General features: G+C 34.7%; 2 protein-coding genes across 5 annotated transcripts; both read right to left on the bottom strand.

The window, feature by feature from the left end:
* Window positions 1-2,688: 2,688 nt before the first annotated feature.
* Window positions 2,689-22,887, bottom strand: LOC108737157 (probable 3',5'-cyclic phosphodiesterase pde-5). 4 transcript variants are annotated; one of them, XM_018469854.2, is made up of 13 exons: window positions 22,857-22,887; window positions 20,120-20,228; window positions 19,552-19,707; window positions 12,101-12,172; window positions 11,373-11,700; window positions 9,447-9,642; window positions 9,160-9,386; window positions 8,288-8,688; window positions 6,542-6,836; window positions 6,196-6,388; window positions 4,737-4,895; window positions 4,347-4,678; window positions 2,689-3,313 (listed from the first exon to the last, which is right to left on the bottom strand). In XM_018469854.2, exons 2-13 carry the CDS (start codon window positions 20,211-20,213, stop codon window positions 3,121-3,123), a joined length of 2,646 nt encoding a protein of 881 aa, XP_018325356.1. In that variant the 5' UTR covers window positions 20,214-20,228; window positions 22,857-22,887; the 3' UTR covers window positions 2,689-3,120. The 4 variants fall into 4 exon arrangements, with proteins under 4 accessions (XP_018325356.1, XP_018325358.1, XP_018325359.1 ...); XM_018469856.2 differs by lacking the exons at window positions 19,552-19,707; window positions 20,120-20,228; window positions 22,857-22,887 and adding exons at window positions 15,107-15,484; window positions 16,587-16,772 and having other exon boundaries at window positions 2,692-3,313; XM_018469857.2 differs by lacking the exons at window positions 19,552-19,707; window positions 20,120-20,228; window positions 22,857-22,887 and adding an exon at window positions 16,587-16,771 and having other exon boundaries at window positions 2,692-3,313.
* LOC108737162 lies at window positions 16,997-17,702 on the bottom strand. Its single transcript, XM_018469863.1, has 2 exons — window positions 17,616-17,702; window positions 16,997-17,566 (listed from the first exon to the last, which is right to left on the bottom strand). The coding sequence occupies exons 1-2, from the start codon at window positions 17,621-17,623 to the stop codon at window positions 17,239-17,241; spliced, it is 336 nt and encodes a 111-aa protein (XP_018325365.1). The 5' UTR covers window positions 17,624-17,702; the 3' UTR covers window positions 16,997-17,238.
* Window positions 22,888-24,511: the final 1,624 nt, after the last annotated feature.

Below are 24,511 nucleotides of genomic sequence, written 5' to 3'. Positions count from 1 at the left end.
GTTGGTCTGTGTTCTGTCGGAGCTGCCTGCGACGCGCTGATGAGATCCAAAAAGATCGAAATCGCGATCCGCGTCTGGCAGTTTCGACAGAATACAGACCACTTCGAAATTATTTTATTTAACCTAACCGAACCAAACCAAACCCAATCCGACGTACCCATAAATGCAAAGCTTATCGATGAATCATCACAATTAGGAGACTGCTGACAAGGATGGTACCATCCTAACCCTTCCAATATCACACCGTCCTTATTTACTAAAAAATTGTACAACATTTTAAGTTTGTCTTTGGTAACTTTTTTGAAAATTCGAGGACAATTATTGTCTTGTCCAAAACAATTACTGGCGTTCGTTGCTGCAATAAAAATCTTTTTTGCTGGTAATCGAAGATATTGTTGCGATTTTTCGAAATTCCATTCGTTATTTGGTACTATAGTAAAAATTTGCCCTTGACGAAAAATATCTGAAACATTTAAAGTTAAAAAACATTCTACAAAAAAGGGCTGCTAGTTTGTAACAATTGTAGTGAACTATTTGGCTAGTCTTCTTATATATACCTTCTGTCATAATTAAATATATTCCACTACAAGTCCCTAAAACAAAACATACTCCCAACAGGAATATCGTGGTAAGTCCCAAACAACTGCTACTGTCATTGCTTTCTTCAAAGCTGTCTTCGATACCTAAAAATATATTTTTAAGCGTTTCAAATTATTTTATGAACGATATTTTATTAAAAGATTTTAACACCACATGCTACGCCACTGAAGTTTCTTTGTTTTCTACATGAGGTCAATCTAGTACATACATGACAATAAAAGACGATATATCAAAAGAGAAAACTTATGCGACACAAGATAATTTTACTACATTCAAAGGAATAATAACCTTTTAGTCTTTGTTATCAAAAAAGACCACAAATTACTATATAGATCAATCATAGTTACATTTATTATTGTTGTTTCAGAAAATTCAATTATTTTTTAAGCGCAAAATAACTAGTAAATATTTATTCTGTTGTATTGTTGAACACATTTATATTTATAGTATGAAATAGTTTAAATATAAATGTATTAAAACAATATACAATAATCGCAATCATTTTAGTTTAACAATCAAATAAATATAAGTACGCAAAAAATCACTTACCACGACGATAAGCAACATTACTCATTTCATTAATTACATTAATTCTATCTCTGAAGCATATCGAGGAACTTCACAGAATTTATTTTATTACAGACACATTTTAGGCACACAGACTTGGCTTATCACCAAGATTACGAACGTATTACAGCGATATTGTATTATAGTATTATATTATGTACAGTATACATTATAACATGACTTCGAGACTTGTTCTGTTTTCTGTTTTTTATTAAATTACGCGTTTGTTGGATGTCTCTAATTCTACTGTAGCTGTCTGTCTCTGGCGTGAAACCTCTCGCGATCTTTTGTTTACTGTTTTACGTAAGATAATTCCTAATTTCCTATTTAATTATAAAAGTTCGAAGGACAAAGAAAGAAAGAGAAACTTGCTTACAAAGGGAGATAGCTGTACAGGCTTCAAACGAACGCGATCGGGACTTATCGCTACACCTTTGGATTAAAACTCGGTTAAGCGTAACGCCTGCCATAGGCGGCGCACTCGAATGGTAAATTAAGGATTAATAGGAAACATAAGTCAAACACACGTGTATATTTTATAAAGGGTGACAGAACTGAAGGGAACATTCTGAAGAGCGGGAATATTAAAGCGTTATTAATTATATTAAAACAAACGATGTGGAATCCTGCAGGACAAATTGAGCATCCTGCAAGTTTTGATAAGCATCAAAATAGGCTAATTTTGTAAGGCTATATCTCTCCAATGCATAGAGTAAAAAAACTGGAATATTTACTGGGTATGTTATAAGTAATATTTCGTAGGAATTTCAAATAGGTCAGAAAGGGTAGGAGAACGGAGGGCCCTATTGAGGTCAATAAGAAGTAGGCGGAATAGTTTGGTAGGACACCTTTTTAGGTATAAAGGGCTACTCAGAGACTTACTGGGCGCAGAAACAGGACTTACGAGGGGTAGAAGTAGATCTAACTAGGATACCTGTTCACAAATAGTTAAGGATGCGGGATGTTCTAATTTTAGAAAAATGTGAAGATTAGTTCAGGATAGGAAAGAGTGGAGGTGCGTGTCCAACCAGTTTTAGAACTGATAACTTTATAATGATGAATTTCAAATCTCCATTTTAACAGACCTAAAAGTTTCGAGGTTGGACAAAAAATTCTCGAAATGGTTTCACTATGTATTTTAAAATAGTCAAAATTCGCAATTTAAAAGCTGCAGCATCTTTTTATAACGTAAACCCGAAAGCCTAAAAGTATTCCATACTAATTTTACGTCTGTAGTTTAACAGGGTTAAAAGTTCTGGGAATTGATAGAAATGCTCAACTGATTTCTCATTATAAATCAAAATCTATGTATTTTTATTGCATAATTTAAAATAATTTTTGCTGTAGTATGGGGTTGTAAACCTTAGTATTTCATATTTATTTCAACCTAGATAAATATTACTAGAATTAGAAGAATTGTCTGGAAGTAGTAGACTTATCTTTTTTTAAAACTTGGTCAACATACCAGGATGCATATACAATATTAATAATTGAACAACTACATAATTAGATTCGTTTAATTAGTCTTCTACAACAGTAACATTTTAAACAATGACTAGAAGTTTGTACAAACTATCCTTCAGTTTTTGAGATATAAAGAGTACAAAAATATAATTAATAATTAGATAAATAAATAATATGTATTGTGAAAACTACATACATTTATGTATAAGTATAAGAAGTTTTGTTTTATGTTACTATTTACTACTTTTAATTAGTAGTAACCTACTTACAGATATGCGTCTACAATATATGGCGTTGGTCCATGTTATGTTTTAATAAAATCGTTTTCTTTTCTTTTCTCACATACGTAACATATAATATTATTTTTATTAAACGACTAGAGAAGAATAAAAAGAAATTTAAAAGAGCTAAAAATTCGATTAAACCAGATCGCTAATCCTATCATCAAATACCTGACAGACGTTATTGTTAGGGGATGAAGAGTAGTTCTCAAATATCCCCTCCAAGTTTCTTTTTTTCCTGGACTTCGCGATCTATCTCTTGCCATCTCCTCAAGTTTTCGTTGCATTTATCCAATAATGGTTTCGTTTCAGGTATGATGGTATACAAGAGGGTGTAACAAGGTATACAAATGCCAGTCAGAAATCCTACTTGAGAAGCTGCTTGCTGGTCAGGCTGGTATCTGGAAGGAAACTTAGACCTCAAAGCTGAAATAAAACGTCCTGGTATTCCTCGATTTACTATTGGTTCTAATTGACCACTTTAAATCCATGTAAGCTCGAACCAAAAACAAATATACGGATTTTATATTTATAAGATTTAAGATGAACACCATTAAATATAGTACAATTGTAGGGATTGATATACACGGTTAAAAGATTAGTATGCTTAGATTTGCAGATGATATAGCAGTATTAGCATCTAGCATAGAGGAGTTAGAGATAGCTTTAAATAAAATGGAAGCGGTATTGACAAAACAGTATTGTTTCAAAATAAATAGAAGTAAAACAAAAATACCGGTATGTAAGGGAAGAAAAAATAGGGAAAGGGCGAATGTAAAAATAGGAGACGAAAAATTAGAAGTGGCCGATTTTAGGTATCTAGGAAGTCAGATAAGTCAGGACGAAAGGAGTAGTAGGGATATAAAGCAGAGGATAGCGCAGGATCGTGTCGCCTTCAATAAAAATAACTCACTTCTGTGTTCGTGAACGGTTAATTTAGAAATTCGAAAAAGAAAGAAAAAGGTGCGAAACATGGACGGTGGGCGCTGCGGAAAAGAAAAGGTTAGAAGCGTTCGAAATGTCGTGTTACAGGCGAAAGATGAGGATACCGTGGATAGAGAAGGTTAGAAATGAAGAGGTATTGGAAAGAATAGGAGAACAGAGGACTCTATGGAAGTCAATAAGAAATAGGCGAGATAGGTTGGTAGGACACCTTCTCAGGCATAAAGGTCTAGTCAGAGACATATTAGAGGCATAAACGGGAGTTAGGAGGGGTAGAGGTAGACCCAGATTAGATTATTGTTCGCAGATAGTTAAGGATGTGGGTTGTTGTAGTTTCAGGGAAATGCGAAGATTAGCTCAGGATAGAAAAGAGTGGGGGTGCGTGTCCAACCAGTCTTAGGACTGATGATGAAGATTGTTAAGATCCCTGAAGAACCCATTTAAGAACACATTTAGTGACCCAAAATGTCTTCAAACCTGTTTTCTGATTACCTGTCCATCATGGGTATCGGTTGCCTCCCAGCTGCTCTTTCAGCGTCACCCTGTTGATAAAATTCTTCGAAAATGACTTTGACGGTTTCGGTTTGAATGTCCCACGGTTTTGCGCTGGCACACAAATCGCTCGATGTCATACTAATGGCCAATAAGAGCAATCTGTGTTCTTCGTCGTCCCAAGAAAAGGCCTTTTGTTCCACAATTTCCGTCAATTTCGCTTTGTTAGGGAAGAAAAGTGCCAGATCGGTGGCGAGAATGCAATGCTTCAACAATCCTAACATTTGCTTGTATTCGGAGTTCGACAATTTCGCGAAAATGTTGTGCCCTTCCTGAAAACGTTATTCTAACAAGTAAGAGAATTGATAAGAAACACGTTTTTCTTTGTACCTGTTGTAATATCGTAACAGTTTGATTAAAGTGGTGATGCTCCATGGTCGATGTGGAGTAAATAGCCGCTATGGGAGACGCAGATTCCAACATGAATTTATTATTTTTACCCCTGTGGTCCAAATCATGACACAATGATCCTATGTAAAGAGCAAGACCCTGGAATAAAGGTTTCTATTTCTCTCTAATTTAAGGAAACGTTATTGACAAAGTAGTACGGCATTCAAATAATAAAAGTGAAACAGAAATATTGGTATACAATGGAACACAAAGTAAGGAAAGAGGGAATATAAAGTCGTTAATTTTCAGTATCTAGAATGTCAGATAGTTCAGGATAGAAGGACAGGTATAAAACAAAGGATAACGCAGAGTTGAATAGGTTTTAACGTTCACGAACGACCAATTTAGGAAATCGAATCTAAATCTATATCTCGAGCACAGCTCTGTATGAGTGCGAAACGTAGACGGTTGACGCGGCTAGGAGAATACAGGCCTCAAGGCAAGAAAGAGTTTTAGGGCTAACGACCCTACGATGATGACAAAACAAGTACCTATATAATTGTCAAGTAATTCCATCACTCTATATAGTTAACTCACAAAATAAAAAATAAAAAATTGCACAGAATATCAATTATGATATGTCCTTGATACGCCCCTGGGTACATGGGTGACTGTAGATAGTTCGGGGAGAGTTTGTTGAGTCACCAAAGTTTATAAAAAAGCATTTTATGACGAAATCCGGTAAATGCCCCAAACCCAACGGGATTCCACAAAGTTTGGTAATCAAAGTTTACAGCTTGCAATTTTATTAGCGTGCAATTTCGTTGAAGTGATTACACTTTAAAACCGGAAACGGGGAAATTATCTGTCTATAGCTACATATGCATGCACAGCTTACTACGTAATGGAAGTAATAAAATTGTCCGTTCGGATCTGTCAACCGTTTTACGATTGTTGCCGAAAATTTTATGAACAAAGTACTCATAAATAAATAATGTTTATTGTTTCCCAAAGTATTAACTGTCGTTTAATGTATTCGGCAATTAAAATTAGCAACAGTTTAATACAATTAAATGAGTCTGTCGTTTTTTGAGTTTTGAATGTCTGCTTGTCGTACGACGCCGGCGTCGGGACGCTCAAAACTTTGGAACATATTATTAAACAGAAAGTATTTATGGCTCGATGAAGTTTCTTGTTGTTTTTATTTATTGATGTCCTAAGTTCGTGTGATAGGTCATCGACGAACCCATAAAACTAATTTTTCTATCTTTCGGAAACAGTAATTCTTTTCTGTATGAAAGGTGCCCTATGTCCTTTTAAATACCCCTGGCAATGTGTGTACAAAATTTTAAGATTATCGGTTCAATGTTTAAGGCGTGAAGTAGTAATAAACAAACAAACACTCGCATTTATATTGGTTAGGTTAGGTTAAGTTGGGTTTGTATTTCTTTAAAATCACCTCATTTGTCTGAAACACCCCTCCAGAATGTTTAATAATGGTGTACATGCAATTGGCCACGGAAAACCCATGCGCCCAATTATGATACGGCACTCTTCTGTAGTTTTTTTTAACGGTCAGGGTGAATCGCAGCAGGCTCTGTTTATCGAACCTGGACAGGCCGAACAGGTCAGTGAACATGTAAATGGCATGCCTATTAACAAAAAAATAGGTAAACCATGTAATACATACCAAATAATGTAAGTATGCGTCACGATTTATACTTTTTTGGCATAGAATTGGTGGGGCGACCACCAAGACCAGAGCCACCAAACATATACAAAAAGCATATTTATTGTATACTTGCCCTGCTTTTTCATAATCTTCCAACTGGAAGGGGTTGAAGTAGTAATCGTCGATTAGTACCTCAACCTTCTCCGGCAGTTTATTTTGTTGGACAGTCTCGACTTCGTCTTCCGTACAACTGTTGTGATAACTGAGGACTTCAAGAGCGACTTTGTATTTTTGCTCTGATTTACGAATTTTATCGTACAACTTTGCATGGTGCAGAGCTAGGCCACAATACACTGCAAACATTTCAAACGCTTGTTCGTCGTCTTTTGTAAAAGACCCTGTACGTTTGTTCACCATTTGCACCACCCCTTAAACAAACGATCCTGAATAAACACATGAGAGTGTACCACGGAAAAGATTATGAAAAGAAATCGGATAAAGTTATCATATTGTAACGTTCGTGGGTTTAACAAAATTAACTTCTAAGACTGATAACGACAAAAACTATTTATTTACACTAATTATTAAAGAACTTAAAAACATTTCTTCTTCCTCTCGGCGATCGTCTTTTCTTTTAAATACTCTTTTGTTTACTTTCTGGAACATGCTAGAAACATCCGGATAGTTTATTTTTTCTTTGAACTGTTTGACTGCTTTCCCAGAACGCAGGTGCGAAACACACATTTACAAATACAGCGCACATGAAGAAAGGTGCCCGCGGCTAGTCGGCGAATCGATAAGCCGTTCACGCACACAAACACTCGTGCTCGCTAAAATGTTAAGTACAAGAAGGTTAAATCGGGTCAGATTGGGTTCTTAAATTTCCGTCAACCCTTAAAGAAATGATCCTTAATAAGTACAGGATACAGAAAATTGATTCATATTTGTAGGAGTTGATAGTTTTGAGTAAGCCAAGTTGTGTTAGACTGGATGAAGTTTTTTTCAATTAAGTCCTGTTTTTTAAATTGCAATTTGAATTTGGGCTCCTTTACGTCACAAAGTTAGAAAAGGGATAACTTATTATATTATCCTGCAGCTTTTTTCTTATTGCAAACGGACGCAGCAGCCGAAGGATGAAGTCAGAAAGAACATGATTGATGACACCCTTAGACCAACCTAGTTCAAATATATAACAAAAGGTAACGACCTCTGTGAGAGATATCATTCTTAGTAATTTTTGACGTTCAGCTGACCTCAACTTTGGAAACGAATGGTCTCAGGTGTACAAATAAAATTGCAGAAAATTGACAAATGTGGTACCGTCGAAAACGAAACCACACAAAAATAAGCAGAGAACATTGGATTGGATTACAAAATAAGAGTGAGTTCGAAATGGAAAAGTTGAAACAATTTACAATAAGTACATGAAACAATGAAGAAATTGTTATTGTCAAATGATGTGTAATATCAACAACAAACAAGATATTAATAAATTACACGACAGTATGTTGTAGTAGATCAAGGTTACTAGATCGATGGGGTGTCAGCTGTGTCTTCTTTCTCCGTTTCTCTCTCTGCCTCTTCAAGTCCCATGTGCAGAAATTATCATCAAAAAATTACTACCATAGCAAAAGAACATAGAGTTTCACGACCATAATCCTTAGTAGAATTATGATTTGGTCTAAAGGATTATGGTCTAAATAACCTTTTGGTCTCGATGTTGCTAACACAATACCACTGAAGATGTTAGCCTTACAGATCATTTAGACCATGACGCTCCAAAATTTTATTATCTACCATGATTTCAGAAAGATGTTACAAATCAAAAATATAGATCTGCCCCTGGCAAAGGAAGACAAGAAAAATCAGTTATATTTACCGATAATGGACCCTCTTATAAATATGGGCATGCAAAGTATGGTCCTTGTTCTGTATCCCGTTAATTGGTCCACTGTCCTGTTAAACCTTTCATCGGCGTAAGCGTCAGTAATATTGAGGACTTCCCCGGTCATAGCAACCTGGCCTGCGATACCAGTTCCTAACGGAAACCTAATCTCTTTCGAAGTGTTATTGCTGGCTTTTTTAGCATTTTCTTCGCTATCGTCGTCAACATTCTCGCGAGAGGTTTCAAGCCCCACGTCAAAAATAGTGGCATACAGTTCTTTGTTTTTCGAATCCAGAAGGAACAACGATGCTCTGTCTGCATCCACCAACCTCTGAGCAAAATTCATGATTTTCGTCACCAAGATGTCCATACTGACCATGTCTTGGAAAATAGATCTAAAAAGTAGGAAATAAGACAGTCTGAAGGGCCAGGAAGACTCTGGGATAGGACTACTGACAGAGATAGATGATTTAAAGAATGAGAAAAGCTATTAGGAAATATATAGGAACAAATACTGCAAAAAACTCGATTTCTATTGGATATTCCAAGGTGATGTAGTAAAAATTTAAGAAAAATATTAATATAGACTTCAAAGTTTTCTTAAGTTTCGCCAGATGTTGTAGTTAATTGAAACATTTTAATTACCTGCGATATTTTTAATCAAAAAGCAGATAGGTATAATTAAGCATTAATTTTTTACGTAATTAAAAAAATCTTTCAATATTAAAAAACTTAATAATGAAAAATGAAATCCCAATGTTAATTAACGGGTCATAACTTCAAATGGGATCCCTCCTTTCGAAATTAAAACATCTATCTTGTGAAAAGCCTTCTTTAAAATACTTTACAGCAAATAATCTGCTTACTTGACGACAGCCAATAGAAAATCATTTAATCTTCTTTGCTGATTCATCGAAAAATACAGTTCGGCGTAATGTAACGCAACACCACCCCAAACTATATAGCTAGAGGCAATTTCTTCGTCTTCTTCATAAAAGGGCGTATCACCCTCCTTCCTCCAAAGTTCCAAAACCGCAACGAGTTGACCATCGGGTTGTAGCACAGCTTGACACTGGAGATGCGCCGCTTGACTCTACGAAATTTTTTTAAAATCAGCAAGGGTAGTTTTAAAGAAGCGATTATTTGTCCTCACAAGTCCTGTAAAAGCGTTGGGAAATCTATTGTCTGTATTATTCCTGGACAGCCTCACAGCTTCTCTAGTTCGGGCCACATAAGTCGGTACCGTTTTCCCTGTTATTGCTTTCTCTTTTTTCGAAATATCCGAGTTATCGGAGTTTTCTTGATAAAGGAACAAATTATGAGCATTGCTGTGTTCAGCAATATACAATCTGAAAATTTCTCAAGTAGTTTATTTAAAAATATACATAATTAATGTTAAGAAGACGAAGAAGAAGGTAAAGAGACCCTCTAAGACCAGTATGAATAATTAAGATATCGTACTTAATACACAACGTCTGTCTTTCTTTGACTGCCAAATAGAACCTAGGAAGAAAAGCTTTGTTTGTGGATTATTAATGAGACCGATGAATATACGCAAAGGTAGAACTACGCCTTTAGGATTCTAAATAGTCTCTTTGTGTCCTATTTGTGTGACCTTACTTTCCCTTTCAGACCCTCCAAACAAGAGGGTGCTAATTTTGTTTTGTTTGAACTGCGACGAAATTTCTCCGACAATATCGAAGCAAAAACAATACAGAAGAGAATTCGCATTACAAAAATGAAATTACGGTTTGAATAGCTACCGTGAATATCGTACAAGTATTTTGTCTGTTGTATTATTGAATTCCTATGCTCTATTGTATCCCTTTTAAAGAAAATTGAATCAGTTTTAGTAAAGGGTAGAAGTAAAGTAAGTGCTAAAGAAGTTCGTTCGCGTGCTGTCAACGCAATTTCGATTCGGTATTAACTTACTTACTTATTACTCAGTCTCAAGTCATAAGAAGGTATAAAATTTAATCTCAAAAGTTGAGCTAGATAGACGATGTGCTTTTAGATACGAAAAGTAACAACTTTACAGCATCCAAAGTCTTGTCATTCTCAATAAAACTTTCCGAAAAGTCGAGATGCTATACATCCATAAAAGTTTGTGTCAATGTGCCAATGATGAAGCACGAAAGCAAAGAGTAAGACGATAGTTTAACACAATTTTCACTATATAGCAGGATTTTGTAAAATCCGAGTGCATTTGGCTATTTACGAAAAAATAAAACGTGTTGATGCATTCGAGGCGGAAGAAAACAATTGGAAAAAAATGAGCGGGTTTAAATACCTATATTCGCTGCATAATAAAACAATTGAACGAGACTCATCGCGTAGCAAAGTATTGGAACATGTGGTTTATTAAAAAATATGTTCTTGTATACTACAGTTAAAACACCGTACAGTTTGGCTAAATACCTACAGCACGACGGTGAAAACTAAATCAAATTGTACCTGAATCCTAGCAGGATTTTGTAAATCCGAGAGTTTAATTGGCTATTTACGAAAAAATAAAACGTGTTTGCTTTACTTAATCAGAATCAGTTTTAATGCATTCGAGGCGGAAGAAAACAATTGGAAAAAAATGAGCGGGTTTGAATGCCTATATTCGCGTGTACAGCTGGCTGCATAACAAAACAATTGAACGAGACTCATCGCGTAGCAAAGTATTCGCTTATTAAAAAATATGTTCTTGTATACTACAGTTAAAACACCGTACACTTTGGCCAAATACCTACAGCACGACGGTGAAAACTAAATCAAATTGTACCTGAATCCTAGCAGGATTTTGTAAATCCGAGAGTTTATTTGGCTATTTACGAAAAAAATAAAACGTGTTTGCTTTACTTAATCAGAATCAGTTTTAATGCATTCGAGGCGGAAGAAAACAATTGGAAAAAAATGAGCGGGTTTGAATGCCTATATTCGCGTGTACAGCTGGCTGCATAACAAAACAATTGAACGAGACTCATCGCGTAGCAAAGTATTAAAAAATATGTTCTTGTATACTACAGTTAAAACACCGTACACTTTGGCCAAATACCTACAGCACGACGGTTAAAACTAAATCAAATTGTACCTGAATCCATCCGCATTAACAGCAGAACATATACAATTGGCCAGTTCCCAAAGAACGTGATCCTTGGTGGGTTTCAGCTGCAAACTGTGAGTTAAATCGAGCAGCATTTGTCTTTTGTCCGCATGCACGCAGAATTTCCACCTGGACAAACTCGTTTTCCTGCCGCTACTGTTATTATTCTTCGTCGACGATGTCTCTTTTTCCTTCCTCTTCAGCTGTTGCGACCTCCTTATCAGCCATCTCTCCAACTGCTCGAGTTCGACCTCCTCGGTCACGAAGCGCTCCAAAAAATCTTGGTTCGCTCTCAAATAATTAGACACTTGGCTGGCTGATTTAAAAAATTATATACAGGGTGACAAAACAACTTATAGAAGACAGTTACGAAAGGTAATATGGGTCCCGAAGGTGACGATTTTGAATAAGAAGTTACAGTATGTATGGATACTGTAATAAACAATGGTCAAAGTAGCTCAATAAGTCCACTCTATATTATAACATTATGTAATATTATATATAAATGAAATTATGAGGACAAAGTAGTGTTACGTAGTTAGTATCAGCAATTTCTTATGCTGAAGTGTACGATGTGTTGCATACTTGTTTACAAACAATTTTTTTAAATTTAATTTTTCAGTTTCGAGCTCACAGTGACCGATAAGGGGGAAGAACTAGTTGTACAATAAATTCGATTTAGGATAATTTTACTATTGCTTTATTTTTTAACGTACCTGTGAGTCCGGTAATTCCACAAACTGGGGGTGTTGGTACCCGATCAGACCCCCTTCTACTTGATTGCATTCCTACAAATTTCGTCGACAAAGAAATGACTATTTTAGAAGCTCATGGCGCTACGTAAAACACCAAAAGCACCTCACTAACGATAACAAAAGCAACGAAATAAAATGTACCTATACATAATGTGTATGTTTGCATATCTAGATGGTCATGTACATATGCGAACGCAATATAGGCTACAATAAATGCGAAGTGCAAATAACGTTGCTAATCTACTATAACAATTACAGTAAGTAAACATTATATCTAGTTAGTTAGTTTTTCAAATTGTGTTTTTGTTGTAAACAGGGACATTGGCTACGGTTTGGCCGGGAAAGGTCAAGGCCCATAACATAATACCTGAACGTTCTGTAAGAATTCAAAGATTTAATACATATAAAAAGTGGTTTTTCGTTAGGGCTGTTATCGATCTAGAAAACGTGACGTGGAATTTAATAAACGAAACCCAACTTAATATATAGGTACACTGGTATATACATATATAGAAATAAACGGAGATAAATAAAATTATCACCTTATTTGCCGTTAAACTTGAAAGCACATTGTTTCTACATTATGTTCGGCTATGAAGTTTTCGAATTGTTCTAAACAACTTTACCAATAACAATGGATATTACAGGCACAGCTTCACTTTTAATTGTCTTATTTGTAAAAATACCTCTGTTTTTCACAGTTTACTATCTAGGGAATGGTCTTGAACAACATCGTCGTAAAACATTTACCTACAAAGTTATTATCGCCCTTTTTCCAAGATTGCATTTTATGTTGCTACATGTACGTGACAAAGAGACTGTAAAATGAGCATTAAAGTTTCAGAAAATATTATTGTAGCATGGGGTATATTATTTGTTCTGTCTAATGTTGCCGTGAACTTTACACTATTACGTCTTTCACCCTTATAAAGATAAGCGGTTATAAATTATAATGGTATACTTATACAACTTAATACGAGATGAGAATTTACAAAGGGGATTTCTCAACGTTTCTACAAAATTTTACAATAAATTTGAATAAAACAATAAATTTATTAACACTCCAGATTCCTTATAAAATTCTAAGTAGTTGTTTCCTTTTCAGTTTTTTAATACGATCATTAATAAGCGAGTAATTGGTAAACATAGTTGAATCAATCGCGACGTACTTCGTTTGCAGCAAGTCGAATCCAGCAAATCGCTGCAAATCGAAGTACGCCAGCGAAGAGCTGCTAACAATTGAAACACGAGCTGTGCCTACTTCGATTTGCAGCTGTTTGTCATTGGTCAGTCTTCAATAACTCGCTTATTACAAGCCGAATTAAAAAAAAATCAAAAAGTAAAAGAGACTTAAAATTTTCCAAGGAACCAATGGTACACATATAGGTAACCATAAATATTTGCAACCTTGAAAATGTTAATTTTAAGCAGTTTAAATACGGTTAACTTGATGAGAAGATCTTCAAAGCCAGCCGGGTAATTTGCTCGTAAATCAAAAGACTAATCCTCAGCTAACTAAGTAGAAGACTTAGGGGATTGCTACTACGTGTTCTAATTACTAGTTATTATAAAGTTTTGTTTGCCGTTAGTTCAAGTGTAACTTCAATTAAGATTTAAGAGCCAAAATTGATGAGTGTTACCTAATAACAATGGACACATAAGCGTTTAATTTCACGTAAAATAGCCATTAACATCCTTGAAATTAGGAAAAGATGAAAAAAGAGACCGCCTTTTGAATTATTTATAAGAATGTTAGGTATACAACAATTTTGTTTATATCTGCATCAAATTAGGACTTACATTAACTGTTTCTTTCTGTTTTTATAAGTGATTTTAATAAACGTTTGGAAAGATAATTTTAAGAATAAATAACGAATTTGTTAAGTGGAGATAAACAAAATTTACGAAATTCTCATAGATATTAGTCTACTTGTTGTTGAAAATTTAATGAATATTTAATAATGCCTCCCCATAAAATACCCTAGTTAAGATAGTGAGCCCTCCTACGGGAATTATTTTACCGAACAACAACAAAGTTTGGAAGCGATTTAAAAAGGTTTATGTAGCCACACATACGAGAAGAACTTGATTAAATTGTTGCAAAATGCTTAATTTATACTTATTTCTATACGATCTATTTTTAAATACAGCTTATATTCATTCAATAAGGATTTAATAACATTCTTTTACTTTCGAACGCATAAAATAGCTTAAAACACATAGCACTTTTCAGTAACAAAGTTACCTTCTTCGGGGACTAAGCAGTTCTCTCTTCGGTCCCTGAAGAAGGTAACTGCGTTACCGAATAATGCTTTGTGTTTTGGAGTTTCAGATATTTAGCGTGTGTTCTCCAATAACGCTAAAGTTTCAAATCTCTTGGATTCTTTTGCTTTCAATTTTATTTCTTAACGAATTAGGCTACACATGCATTAGGGAAAGTCCCGGAAAGCTTTTATAAACAAAACTGCTAAAGGAGAGATACGTGTGATGCTACTTATATTTAATGTTGTAGTAGATACCAAACCATTATTCATTTAAAGCTTTTACCTAAATGTGTTTTTGATACAGGCAATTTTTTGTTTTCAGAAAGAAAGAAAGGAAGTTTTAAAAGATAACAATGAAAACAAGGAAAAGCTTCTTCATACTTATCGTTAGTGAAATTGCTATTATCTTTCAGTGTTTAAAGTTTTAAACAGGTAATTTTAGCGGTTTTGTTTTGTGCTTTTGGAAAAGTACGTAAAGTGAAATTTATTGTTTTTAAGAGAACATCTTTTTAAAATTCAAAAACTATCATGCACTTATTGAAAAATTCAGATTCAAAAGTTTTAGACTACCGACATAAATAACAAATAATCTAAAAAAGCTCCAGTTTCTTAATTAAAAAATATTTCCAATTAGTTACATTAATTAAAAAAAAACAAAAACAAAAGTATCAAGCACGTTTTTATTAAGACAGGTTCGTTATACCTTGAGGTGTTTGTCTGTTAGTTAATAAGTTGGCTAGTCCTCGTACCAGGGCACTCCACATGGCATAGTCCAGGACGAAACTGGGAATCGCGAATCTTTAAGAGTTCACAGTGCAAACACTACTGATCCCATTCGTTCCGGGTTCGGTGCTTCAGTCCTACTCCGAACTGATGCGTATTCCTCTAATCCTCTTTCTCGCTTCCTCTATCCCTAACCCGAACTGACGAACTCGCTCTTTTCATTGGACAATTAATTAAAAATCTGATGCTATCCGATTTTAAAATATACCGAGTGTAATCATAAACGTGTCCAACCGAAAATGATTGGCACTTTCCTGGTTTTCATATACAGGGTGGCTGTATAATATCGGAGAACTAGCTGGTCATCCCCCACAATAAAAGACCTTAATAAAGACATTTTATATACCAGGCGGACGCATAAAACTAAAATACAATCCAATATTTCAACATCAGGCACTTTTTGTTGAAATAAAATGACAATGCCTTTCTATAGTAAGATACTGCTTTAAATAAAATAGAAGGAGTTTTGGCAAAATACTATTGTATGAAAACAAATAAGAGTAAAACACTGGACACAAAGACTGGTATGCAAGGGAAGAAAAAGTAGGGAAAAGGCGAATATAAAAATAGGAGACGAAAAATTAGAAGAATTGGCTGATTTTAGGTATCTAGGAAGTCAGATAAGTCAGAATGGAAGGAGTAGTAGGGATATAAAGCAGAGGATAGCGCAGGGTCGAGTCGCCTTCAATAAAAAGAACTCACTTCTATGATCGCGAATTTAGAAATTCGAAAAAGATTGTTAAAGGTGTATGTTTGGAGCACGGCGTTGTACGGGTGCGAAACATGGACGGAGGGCGCGACCGAAAAGAAAAGGTTAGAAGCGTTCGACATGTAATGTTACAGGCGAATGATGAGGATACCGTGGATGGAAAAGGTTAGAATTAAAGAGTAATTAGAAAGAATACTACGGAAGTCCATAAGGAATAGGCGAGATAGGTTGGTAGGACACCATCTCAGGCATAAAGGGCTAGTCAGAGACGCATTAGAGGCAAAAACTGGAGTTAGGAGGGGTAGAGGTAGACCTAGGTTAGATTACTGTTCGCAAATAGTTAAGGATATGGGTTGTTCCAGTTTTAGGGAAATGCGAAGTTTAGCTCAGGATAGGAAAGAGTGGAGATACGTGTCCACCAGTCTTATTAGGACTGACGACCTTTTGATGATGATGATGACATCACTAATATCAAATGTAATGTTGATATATATACATCTACCAAGTATTTTCAGAAAATTAAAAAATTCATCCTAATTTTAAATTACAGCCGGGATGCCCTTTTTAAACAATTATTTTTTTTGTTTACGCGTTTTATTCGTTAATTTGTGGGACTAGGTACAACGTAATAAAAAACCTTTCAGAGTGTTGTTTACTTAATTTTATCATTATGAAAGTTATAATAACTCACGTTTTTTTTTTTCGTTTCGACAAAATAAAATGGCCAATGAAATTCATTATCTTCTACACGCAATTCGGCCATCTGTACACAGATAAGACGGGTAATAGAATTTAATAACTCGCTTTCGACTGCGTCTCCTAAATACAAACAAAATGCTCGATAATATAGTAAATAACACCAATCAGTCATTGTTTGCTGATTAATAATAAGGTCAAAGGGAGTGTCTACCTAGATATTGTATAGTGCAAACATCAAATGATCCTTAATACCAACTGTTTTTCTTTTTTTTTTGATATTGCGCGATTATAAACCGACATTAATAATTGTTTTTCTTCAAGTTCCACTGTTAAATGTGAAAAACTGGGGGGCGATTTATTATTGACTAGAAAACCACATATTTTGTAGTTGGTATTTGCCTCTATTGTTTTGTTTTACGATTGTCAAACACCATAAAATTCTACAATTGACAATTGAATCTGCAGATGGCGCTGTACTCCCACTTACATGATATTACTCGTCTTGGTTGAATAGGGCAGTTTATATTAGGTCCATATAAGTTCGAATTGTTCTTTATATATTATCAATAATTATAATTTAGAATATATTTTATTCATTTGTCTTCGTCGAACTTGTACACACGTATACAAACTTTTATTTTCATCTACAAATCATAAATGGGAACAGTTTCGACCGAGTCAAAAATCCTGGCTGATCTAGACGAATCATTTTCACTTGAAGATACACTGATCGTTAATGAATCATCAGAATTGCATTCGTCTCTTCTTCTTTTTCGTCTTCTAGTTTTCTTCCTCGTCTTTTTCTTCTTTATTTTCTTATTGTGACGTCGAGTATCCGGGTATTTCTCTAAAGTACTTTTCGAAGCGCATCTTGCCATCTTGTAGTAAATCCGTCGTTCGGAAAACGGCAATCTGTTCCATTCTACGGCCCCCCAGAATGGAACATCTTTCGCTGGAAGCCACTTATTCTGCCTACGAAAGTCAAAAAGGTAGTTGAAGAACGGGTTACGTGATATTTTACCTATCCATCTAGTTTTCGACTTCTTTTGTATTGGCAGCGTACTCTTCAACCTGTTACAATTTTTCCGTCTTCTTTTTGTCTTCTTGTCGTAGTAATCTTCTTCTTTTGGATCTTTGTTGCACGATCTTTGTGGTTTTTGAATATTCATTCCCATTTTGTTTAATAGTCACGAAAACTTTTTTGTATAAAAGTCACCAACTTGTCCAATTTTGATAGTAATAAGGTGACAGTATTGTCAAATATATATCTATACTTGTCAATCTATATGTTTTGGAATCTTCAATCATCATCGTCATAATCAAATAACATTAATGGCTCTGTTCCTATCTTGAGAGCCAAATTTCCCATTTCTCGAAAACTAGATCTAGGTGTACCAATTTTTACTTCTGTTTTTGCTTCTAATGTATCTCCAACTAGCTCTTAGTCTTAACAATCCATCTCGGCAATTTTCTTTGACTTCTATAATCCCCTCTGTTCTCCTACTCATTCCTATAGTTGGAAAGATCAAAATTGGCAAAGTGCACAATAAATTATCAGTTAGAATGGATGTATCTTCTTTCTTGTTTCCACTTGGAACTGTAGTCATTTGCTGCTTTTGGAACACGTCCTTGGTAAGTTAGGAAATGCTTCATGAGTAGTCCAAACAATGTGAAAAGAGATGATCCAATAATAGTAAGCGGTGCAGTTGTTAAAGGTTGCTTAGGTACGCAAAAGATCAGGGTCGCGGCTGAAGAGGACCCTAGTTGGTCCTAGAACGGCCCGAGGTAGAGGGGTTTTAGTCGGTAGGTCCTAGGACTTCTTCCTCGGGAATCCGACGCTACACAGTCGTACGAAGGGCTGGGTGTCTTTTGAAGATTTGCCTTCTTCCACGAAAACATAAAAAAAAAATCAGGGTCGGCTTTATTACTGCCTGGTTGGAATTATATCTTTAAACAAACGCCTTTGCTTTCTTAAATTCCTGAGAATGTTGAACATTCGTTAAAGTCCGATGCTAGCAACATGCTCAAATTTTGCTTGTCTGCATCTCTTTCTGTTACACGTCAATTGATGTAATGTTATTCCTTTTTCTTTCTTAGTGACCGCTGCAATTCCTTCCTGGCATCTCTTTTCTATGTTCATGATATACCCTACAGCTACAGCGTCTGTCGTAAGTAAAAGTAGGTGTTTCACAGTAACTGTTCTAGTCTAGTTAGTAAGTTGAAAAAAGAAAGTAAATGCGACAATTTTAGTTTTAACATCATCCTATAACTTCAGAACTCAACCTTTTCCTTTCAGCAGCGCCCCATTTCTGACTTTTCTTCAAAAAATTAATCATTGAAATTTCTTCAGAAAATAGTTAGGTACTACTTATTTCTGTAAAGGACTTTAACGCCTACTTCTTCGAATGAAAATCATTGTTTTGTAATGTTACGAGTAATACAGGTACAAATGCAATCAGAATACTTACAAAACCAATAACTTACCATAACAAGAAATATTGTTGGTAGATATGTAATATATTTGTTGATGGACCATGAACAATTACGTAACATTAATAATTTTCACGTATTGAAGCAGCGATAACACCTTCAAACTATGCAGCGGTTTTAGCAGATTGTTGCAAAATAATTTGCGTACATTCTCGCTATGTTTTGTTTAGAAACAAAGTTGATGTACGTTACTTGACACACTTTTTCTATTTTACCAACAAGGAAGTTCCTTGATACTTATTATATTATGACACGTGCTCAGTAAACATGTGTACTAACGACAAATTCAAAATTCAAAGTAATAACATTAATAAAGTTTCTCCATGAATGTAAAATATTATGGAAGTAATTAATAATTAGCAACTTAAACAAGATTATCTAAGCAATAAAAGAAGCGAAATAATAAGCAATTAGCACACATCAAGAAACAACCACACAAAACATATTTAGTATAAGAAATCTATTACCATCATTGGGTGGTAACTTCCAGATGTTCAGTTTTGGTCCCTGTCTGCTAGGGTACTTTTCCTTATCGTTTAGTGTGACCCTGTACTGGGACATTTTTTGCCCGTTAGAACGCGTTTCCATTACAGGGTCTATTTTCTTTGTCACCCACTGGTCGCCTTAAAAAGTATTTTTTCCAAAATAAATTTCTCATTGTATATTATTGATTAATATTTCTACTTTTTAGATATAAAAAAAAAATTTCAAAATGTTCATACCTGGTAGGATGTAAAGGACCCCGATAGATCCTTACGGAAAATGGTTCTCTGTCAACTTTGGATTGTGGTAGTTCTCGATTCTAGATCAAAAGTCTCAGAATGTTTGACAATAGACCATTTTCCGCAAGGATCTAGCAAGATCCTTGTTTGCTTTTAAAAAAAATAGTTTAGGAAATTCAAAATGTTAACACCCAAATAATACAATAAAGGACTTGTTGTTCGTTTGTGAATTTATAGTTTTATTATTTACGACATATTTGTTGCAAGATGCAGTTAATAATCCTTGTTTAAGGATTGTAAGTATTTCACTCACCACTATGAATAGAAGGAAGCCTTCGAAAAGGCATTTTCCCTAAGCCAGCAGTAATTTTGATATCGGTATCGTTACTATCAGCACCATGCGACATAAAACTGATATGTACCTGAAACAAAAATCATTATTAATGCTTAATTTCATCATAATCTAAAGTTTTTAAAAACTATCGGCCAAATGCGCTGTGGATTCTGCAGGTCACCAAGTATATTAGAAGTCTTTTTTTTACTGTGTTAATGAAAGAGTATTAACCATTGTTTAGAACCTATAAAATTTATTGTCATTGCGGTCGAATTATCTAAAATACTTATAGTATATGTATACAAATGCAGAGGTTACTATTATGGAAATCAAAAAGAAATAAGTTGGTTCTCAGACATGAAGCGTTAATTTTGAGATATATGGGAAGCAGAAACAGGAGTTAAGAGGAGTAGAGGTGGAACTAGATTACATTATTGTTCACAAATAGTGATAGAGAGATGTCCACTAACATATCCGATTTTTGTCCAGCTTTACCAGAACTATTAGGCAAATTTTCTTAGACCTAGGGTACTTGGAGTCAGAAAAGGCGATATGCAATGTCTTCCCAGAAAAGTCAACAAAGAAATATGTAATTTCTATGTTTGGCGAATGTTTTGCCTACATGGTACATAGGTACTAGTAATTACTAGGTACATAACATACAATTAAAATTGTGAAAAACTATTTTTGTGATTATATGTATTTATATTAACATTTTAAAATGAAAACTGGACTCAAAAGGCATCGAATTGAAACTTGTCCCTGTCGCATCTCTCCCGTTTTGTTTCGTTCTTTCTTCTATCCTTTCGTTGAGATAAAGCCGGCCCATTACAATTTCCGCACGTGTCCCGACGCGCCGAACATTTTCATTTCTTTAACCAAACCAATCAATCAATCAAAGAAAAGTCCCGTCTTCATTCCCCCAGTGTATCTCGCCGTGTCACTTGGGAATACATTTATTATATTGTTATTTATACGTAGGTATCAAATGTAATTTCCGCGAAACACCCGATGACTGACTAAGTTAAATAAATACATTCGTAATATAGAAACGCAGTCCCGAGGGAATTGTTAAGTTGATTTACCTGGAACATTTCGGCCTCTTCAGTTACTGAATTTGCTTCCGTTGCTTTCATGGTTATTACTTTATCCTACACGCAGTCCTTAAAACGACTGACGAATACCACCAAGAAAACGCACTTGGTACAAAATGAAAAGAGCCGATTCAACCCCCTCGGCTCCTTAAGTAACTAATATATAATAAGTAACTGTGTACCTTTTATTGTTATACTTCGTGACCACGAGACAGCGACGATTATATTCGGAACTAAATAGGACAGGACATTCATTACAATAATGTCTTAATCCTGTAATAATAATAATAATTCTTTCCCACGAGTTACTTACTAAATGTACGTTTTACATGATACGATAATCTGTAATTGTTTTTTATCTTTTGTAGAATCATAAGGTTAATCAATTAAAGAAAGTTGATTACAAAGGATTAAGTACAAATATTATTTCCCGGTTATTTTATTGCATGTCTTTGATATGTGGGGGAAATGGAGAGTATATAGGTAAACGTTAGCCAAAATATAGAGGTACATAAATAATTAATAATTGTTTGTATTTTTAGTTGTTGTCGTTGTGTTTTATGACAAAAAAAACAAAACAGGACGATTTTTTAAAGTAATTATTTATCGATACTGATCAAATATCTTTTCTTTCTCATCATCGTCATCATAAGGGCGTCAGTCCTAAGACCGGTTGGACACGCACCTCCACTCTTTCCTGTCTTGAGCTGAACATCACATTTCCCTACAACTAGAACAGCCCACATCCTTAACTATTTGCGAAGAGTAATCTAATCTAGGTCTACCTCTACCCCTCCTAACTCCTGTCTCTGACTAGACCTTCATGCCTGAGAAGGTGTCCTACCAACCTATCTCGCCTATTTTTTATTGACCTCCCTAGAGTCCTCTGTTCTCCTATTCTTTCCAATACCTCTTCATTTCTAACCTTTTCTACCCACGATATCCTCATCATCCGCCTATAACACCACATTTCGAACGCTTCTAACCTTTTCTTTTCCGCCGCGCCCACTGTCCATGTTTCGCACCCGTACAACGCCGTGCTCCAAACATACACTTTTATCATCCTTTTTCGAGTTTCTAAATTAACGGTTCGCGAGCATAGAAGTGACTTCTTTTTATTAAAGTCGACACGACCCTGCGCTATCCTCTGCTTTATATCCCTACTACTCCTTCCATCCTCACTTATCTGACTTCCTAGGTATCTAAAATCAGCCACTTCTTCTAATTTTTCGTCTTCTATCTTTATATTCGCTCTTTCCCTACTTTTTCTTCCCTTGCATACCAGTATTTTAGTTTTACTTTTATGTATTTTCATACAGTACTGATCTGTCAGGACCGCTTCCATTTTATTTAAAGCTATCTCTAATTCCTCCTTGCTAGATGCTAATACTGCTATATAATCTGCAAATCTAAGCATACTAATCGTTTGCCCTTGCACATCTATCCCTACAGTTGTTCTTTCTATTTGAATTTTTTTTTGGCTTCTACATTCGACCTGAAAACTGTTGTCTGTAGTACACTCCAGAAAAGAAAAACTAACAAAGTCTCAAAAATAATGTAGTCATTAGCGCCTACAGGAACCAAAAAAAGCCCTCCCTTTACATTAAAGGTTAATAGTTTACCTTCGTATGAACAACTTCTACACACACATACGCAAAAAAAAGAAAAATGATTAATAGCTTTCAATTATCAATTATTATCTCGATATCTACATCATATAATATTGACTAAGCAGGAAATGAGCTGTACTTAGAATTTTCTTATCATAAATGAATTTAACATCAAAAGATTAGTTTACACGCATTAAATACCTTGTACGTTGATTGTAAAAGGGTATTTTTTATTACTAGATATTTTGCTTTTGACATAAATTTTGTTTTTAAGTCATGTTAATTCCACCTTATAATATTATCATAGCTTCAATGTTTCGTAATTATCCTTACTAATGTAAAATAAATCACGAAGGACCTCCCTATGTCTTAACAAACTTGACGAAACGTGACTCTGGTGATTGTTTCGTTAATTTTCATTTGAAGGGTGTGATTTTTAAATGACGATCCTTGCACTTAGTGACATCTAGCAGCTTTCAAAGATTTTCCAGAACGTTACAATTGATTTTATGCGCACGCTTCTAGGTGGGGTCCAGTCTCTAAATGATATATGTTTATTCTTTTTCATGAACTTTGTCGCCCTTCTGAAGATGAAATCTATCGGATGCCACCCTTATTAAGGCAGAATCTTTTCTTTTAAAGGCAAACCATACAGAAACAGTCAATCTGTATGTGTATCATTATTGTCAATGCTTTAAAAAAAGTTCTCATTGTAATTACGAATCCATTCATATTCAATTTACCACGACGCTCAGTTGAATAAATAAATAAATAGAATTCTAATAAGTGAACCGAATTTGGACTAATATTCCAAAAAGGAACTAGTGCCTACAACTAAACGAAAGACCATTGTTATTCGTACAAAGACAATTGTGATTATAAAAAAAATAATTATTTTCGTCAGCCGTTAGTTTTGTCATTGTCATTGTAACGATAAATAAAATAATAATGGAACATTTAAATTAGTTTTTAAATTGTTTGTTTTCACACATCACAGATTAAGGCCTTCTAAATATAATAATAGTCCTTTAAGTTGTACCATTGTCTAAAAACTGCTCGAAATACCATTTTTCAAATTTAAGTAACTTCCTTGATTGACTTATTACTGTATGTACAAATATAATAAGGGTGATTTCAAAGACACTTCTAACAAACAAACATCTGCACTAATAATGCGTTTTGAAACATGATCCTATTAACCTTTTTAATTTAACATTGACTGGCTGGCAGAGAAAAAGACGACATTAATACTTACTACCACTGCTATCTATAAATAGACGAATGCCTTTCAAACACACAACTATTAAAGACTAAAATAGGCATTAGAACGCTATACGAAGACTTTATTGAAAGCAGAAAATTGAAACGAATTTTCCAGTAACTAAACTGGGCTATATACGTTATTAAACAATAAATAAAATTACACCGTTAGGTATTTAACAATAGGGAAGAGATTTCTAATGTTAAACCGAGTTAAATAGTTTAAGTTCAAGGCTATTTAGAGCAGGTTAGATTGCATTTCGTCATCTACTCCATTAAAATAGTAAAGGAAAAACGAAGTAATCTGCATGTTGTGGACCACCTTAGACCAATTAAGATTCTTTTAATCTTATTTAATACTTTCGAACAGGGTTTGCGTCCTTAACAACAGTGAAAAGGATAATACG

This window comes from Agrilus planipennis, unplaced genomic scaffold (genome assembly GCF_000699045.2).
Source record: "Agrilus planipennis isolate EAB-ADULT unplaced genomic scaffold, Apla_2.0 scaffold104, whole genome shotgun sequence".
In the NCBI taxonomy this organism is placed as follows: Eukaryota; Metazoa; Arthropoda; class Insecta; order Coleoptera; family Buprestidae; genus Agrilus; species Agrilus planipennis.
The sequence above is the reverse complement of the archived record's forward strand: the minus strand, read 5'-3'. Positions and strand labels throughout refer to the sequence as shown.

What these genes read in the sequence shown, in the direction of transcription:
- LOC108737157 (XM_018469854.2), bottom strand. Translation starts at nt 20,213, where the DNA reads ATGTCGCATGGTGCTGATAGTAACGATACCGATATCAAAATTACTGCT. An exon ending in TATAAGAGGGTCCATTATCG is followed by an intron (nt 6,837 to 8,287) that starts GTAAATATAACT and finishes CGTTTGTTTAAG; the next exon opens with GGGTGGTGCAAATGGTGAAC. An exon ending in CCGATACCCATGATGGACAG is followed by an intron (nt 3,314 to 4,346) that starts GTAATCAGAAAA and finishes GTTTCCTTCCAG; the next exon opens with ATACCAGCCTGACCAGCAAG.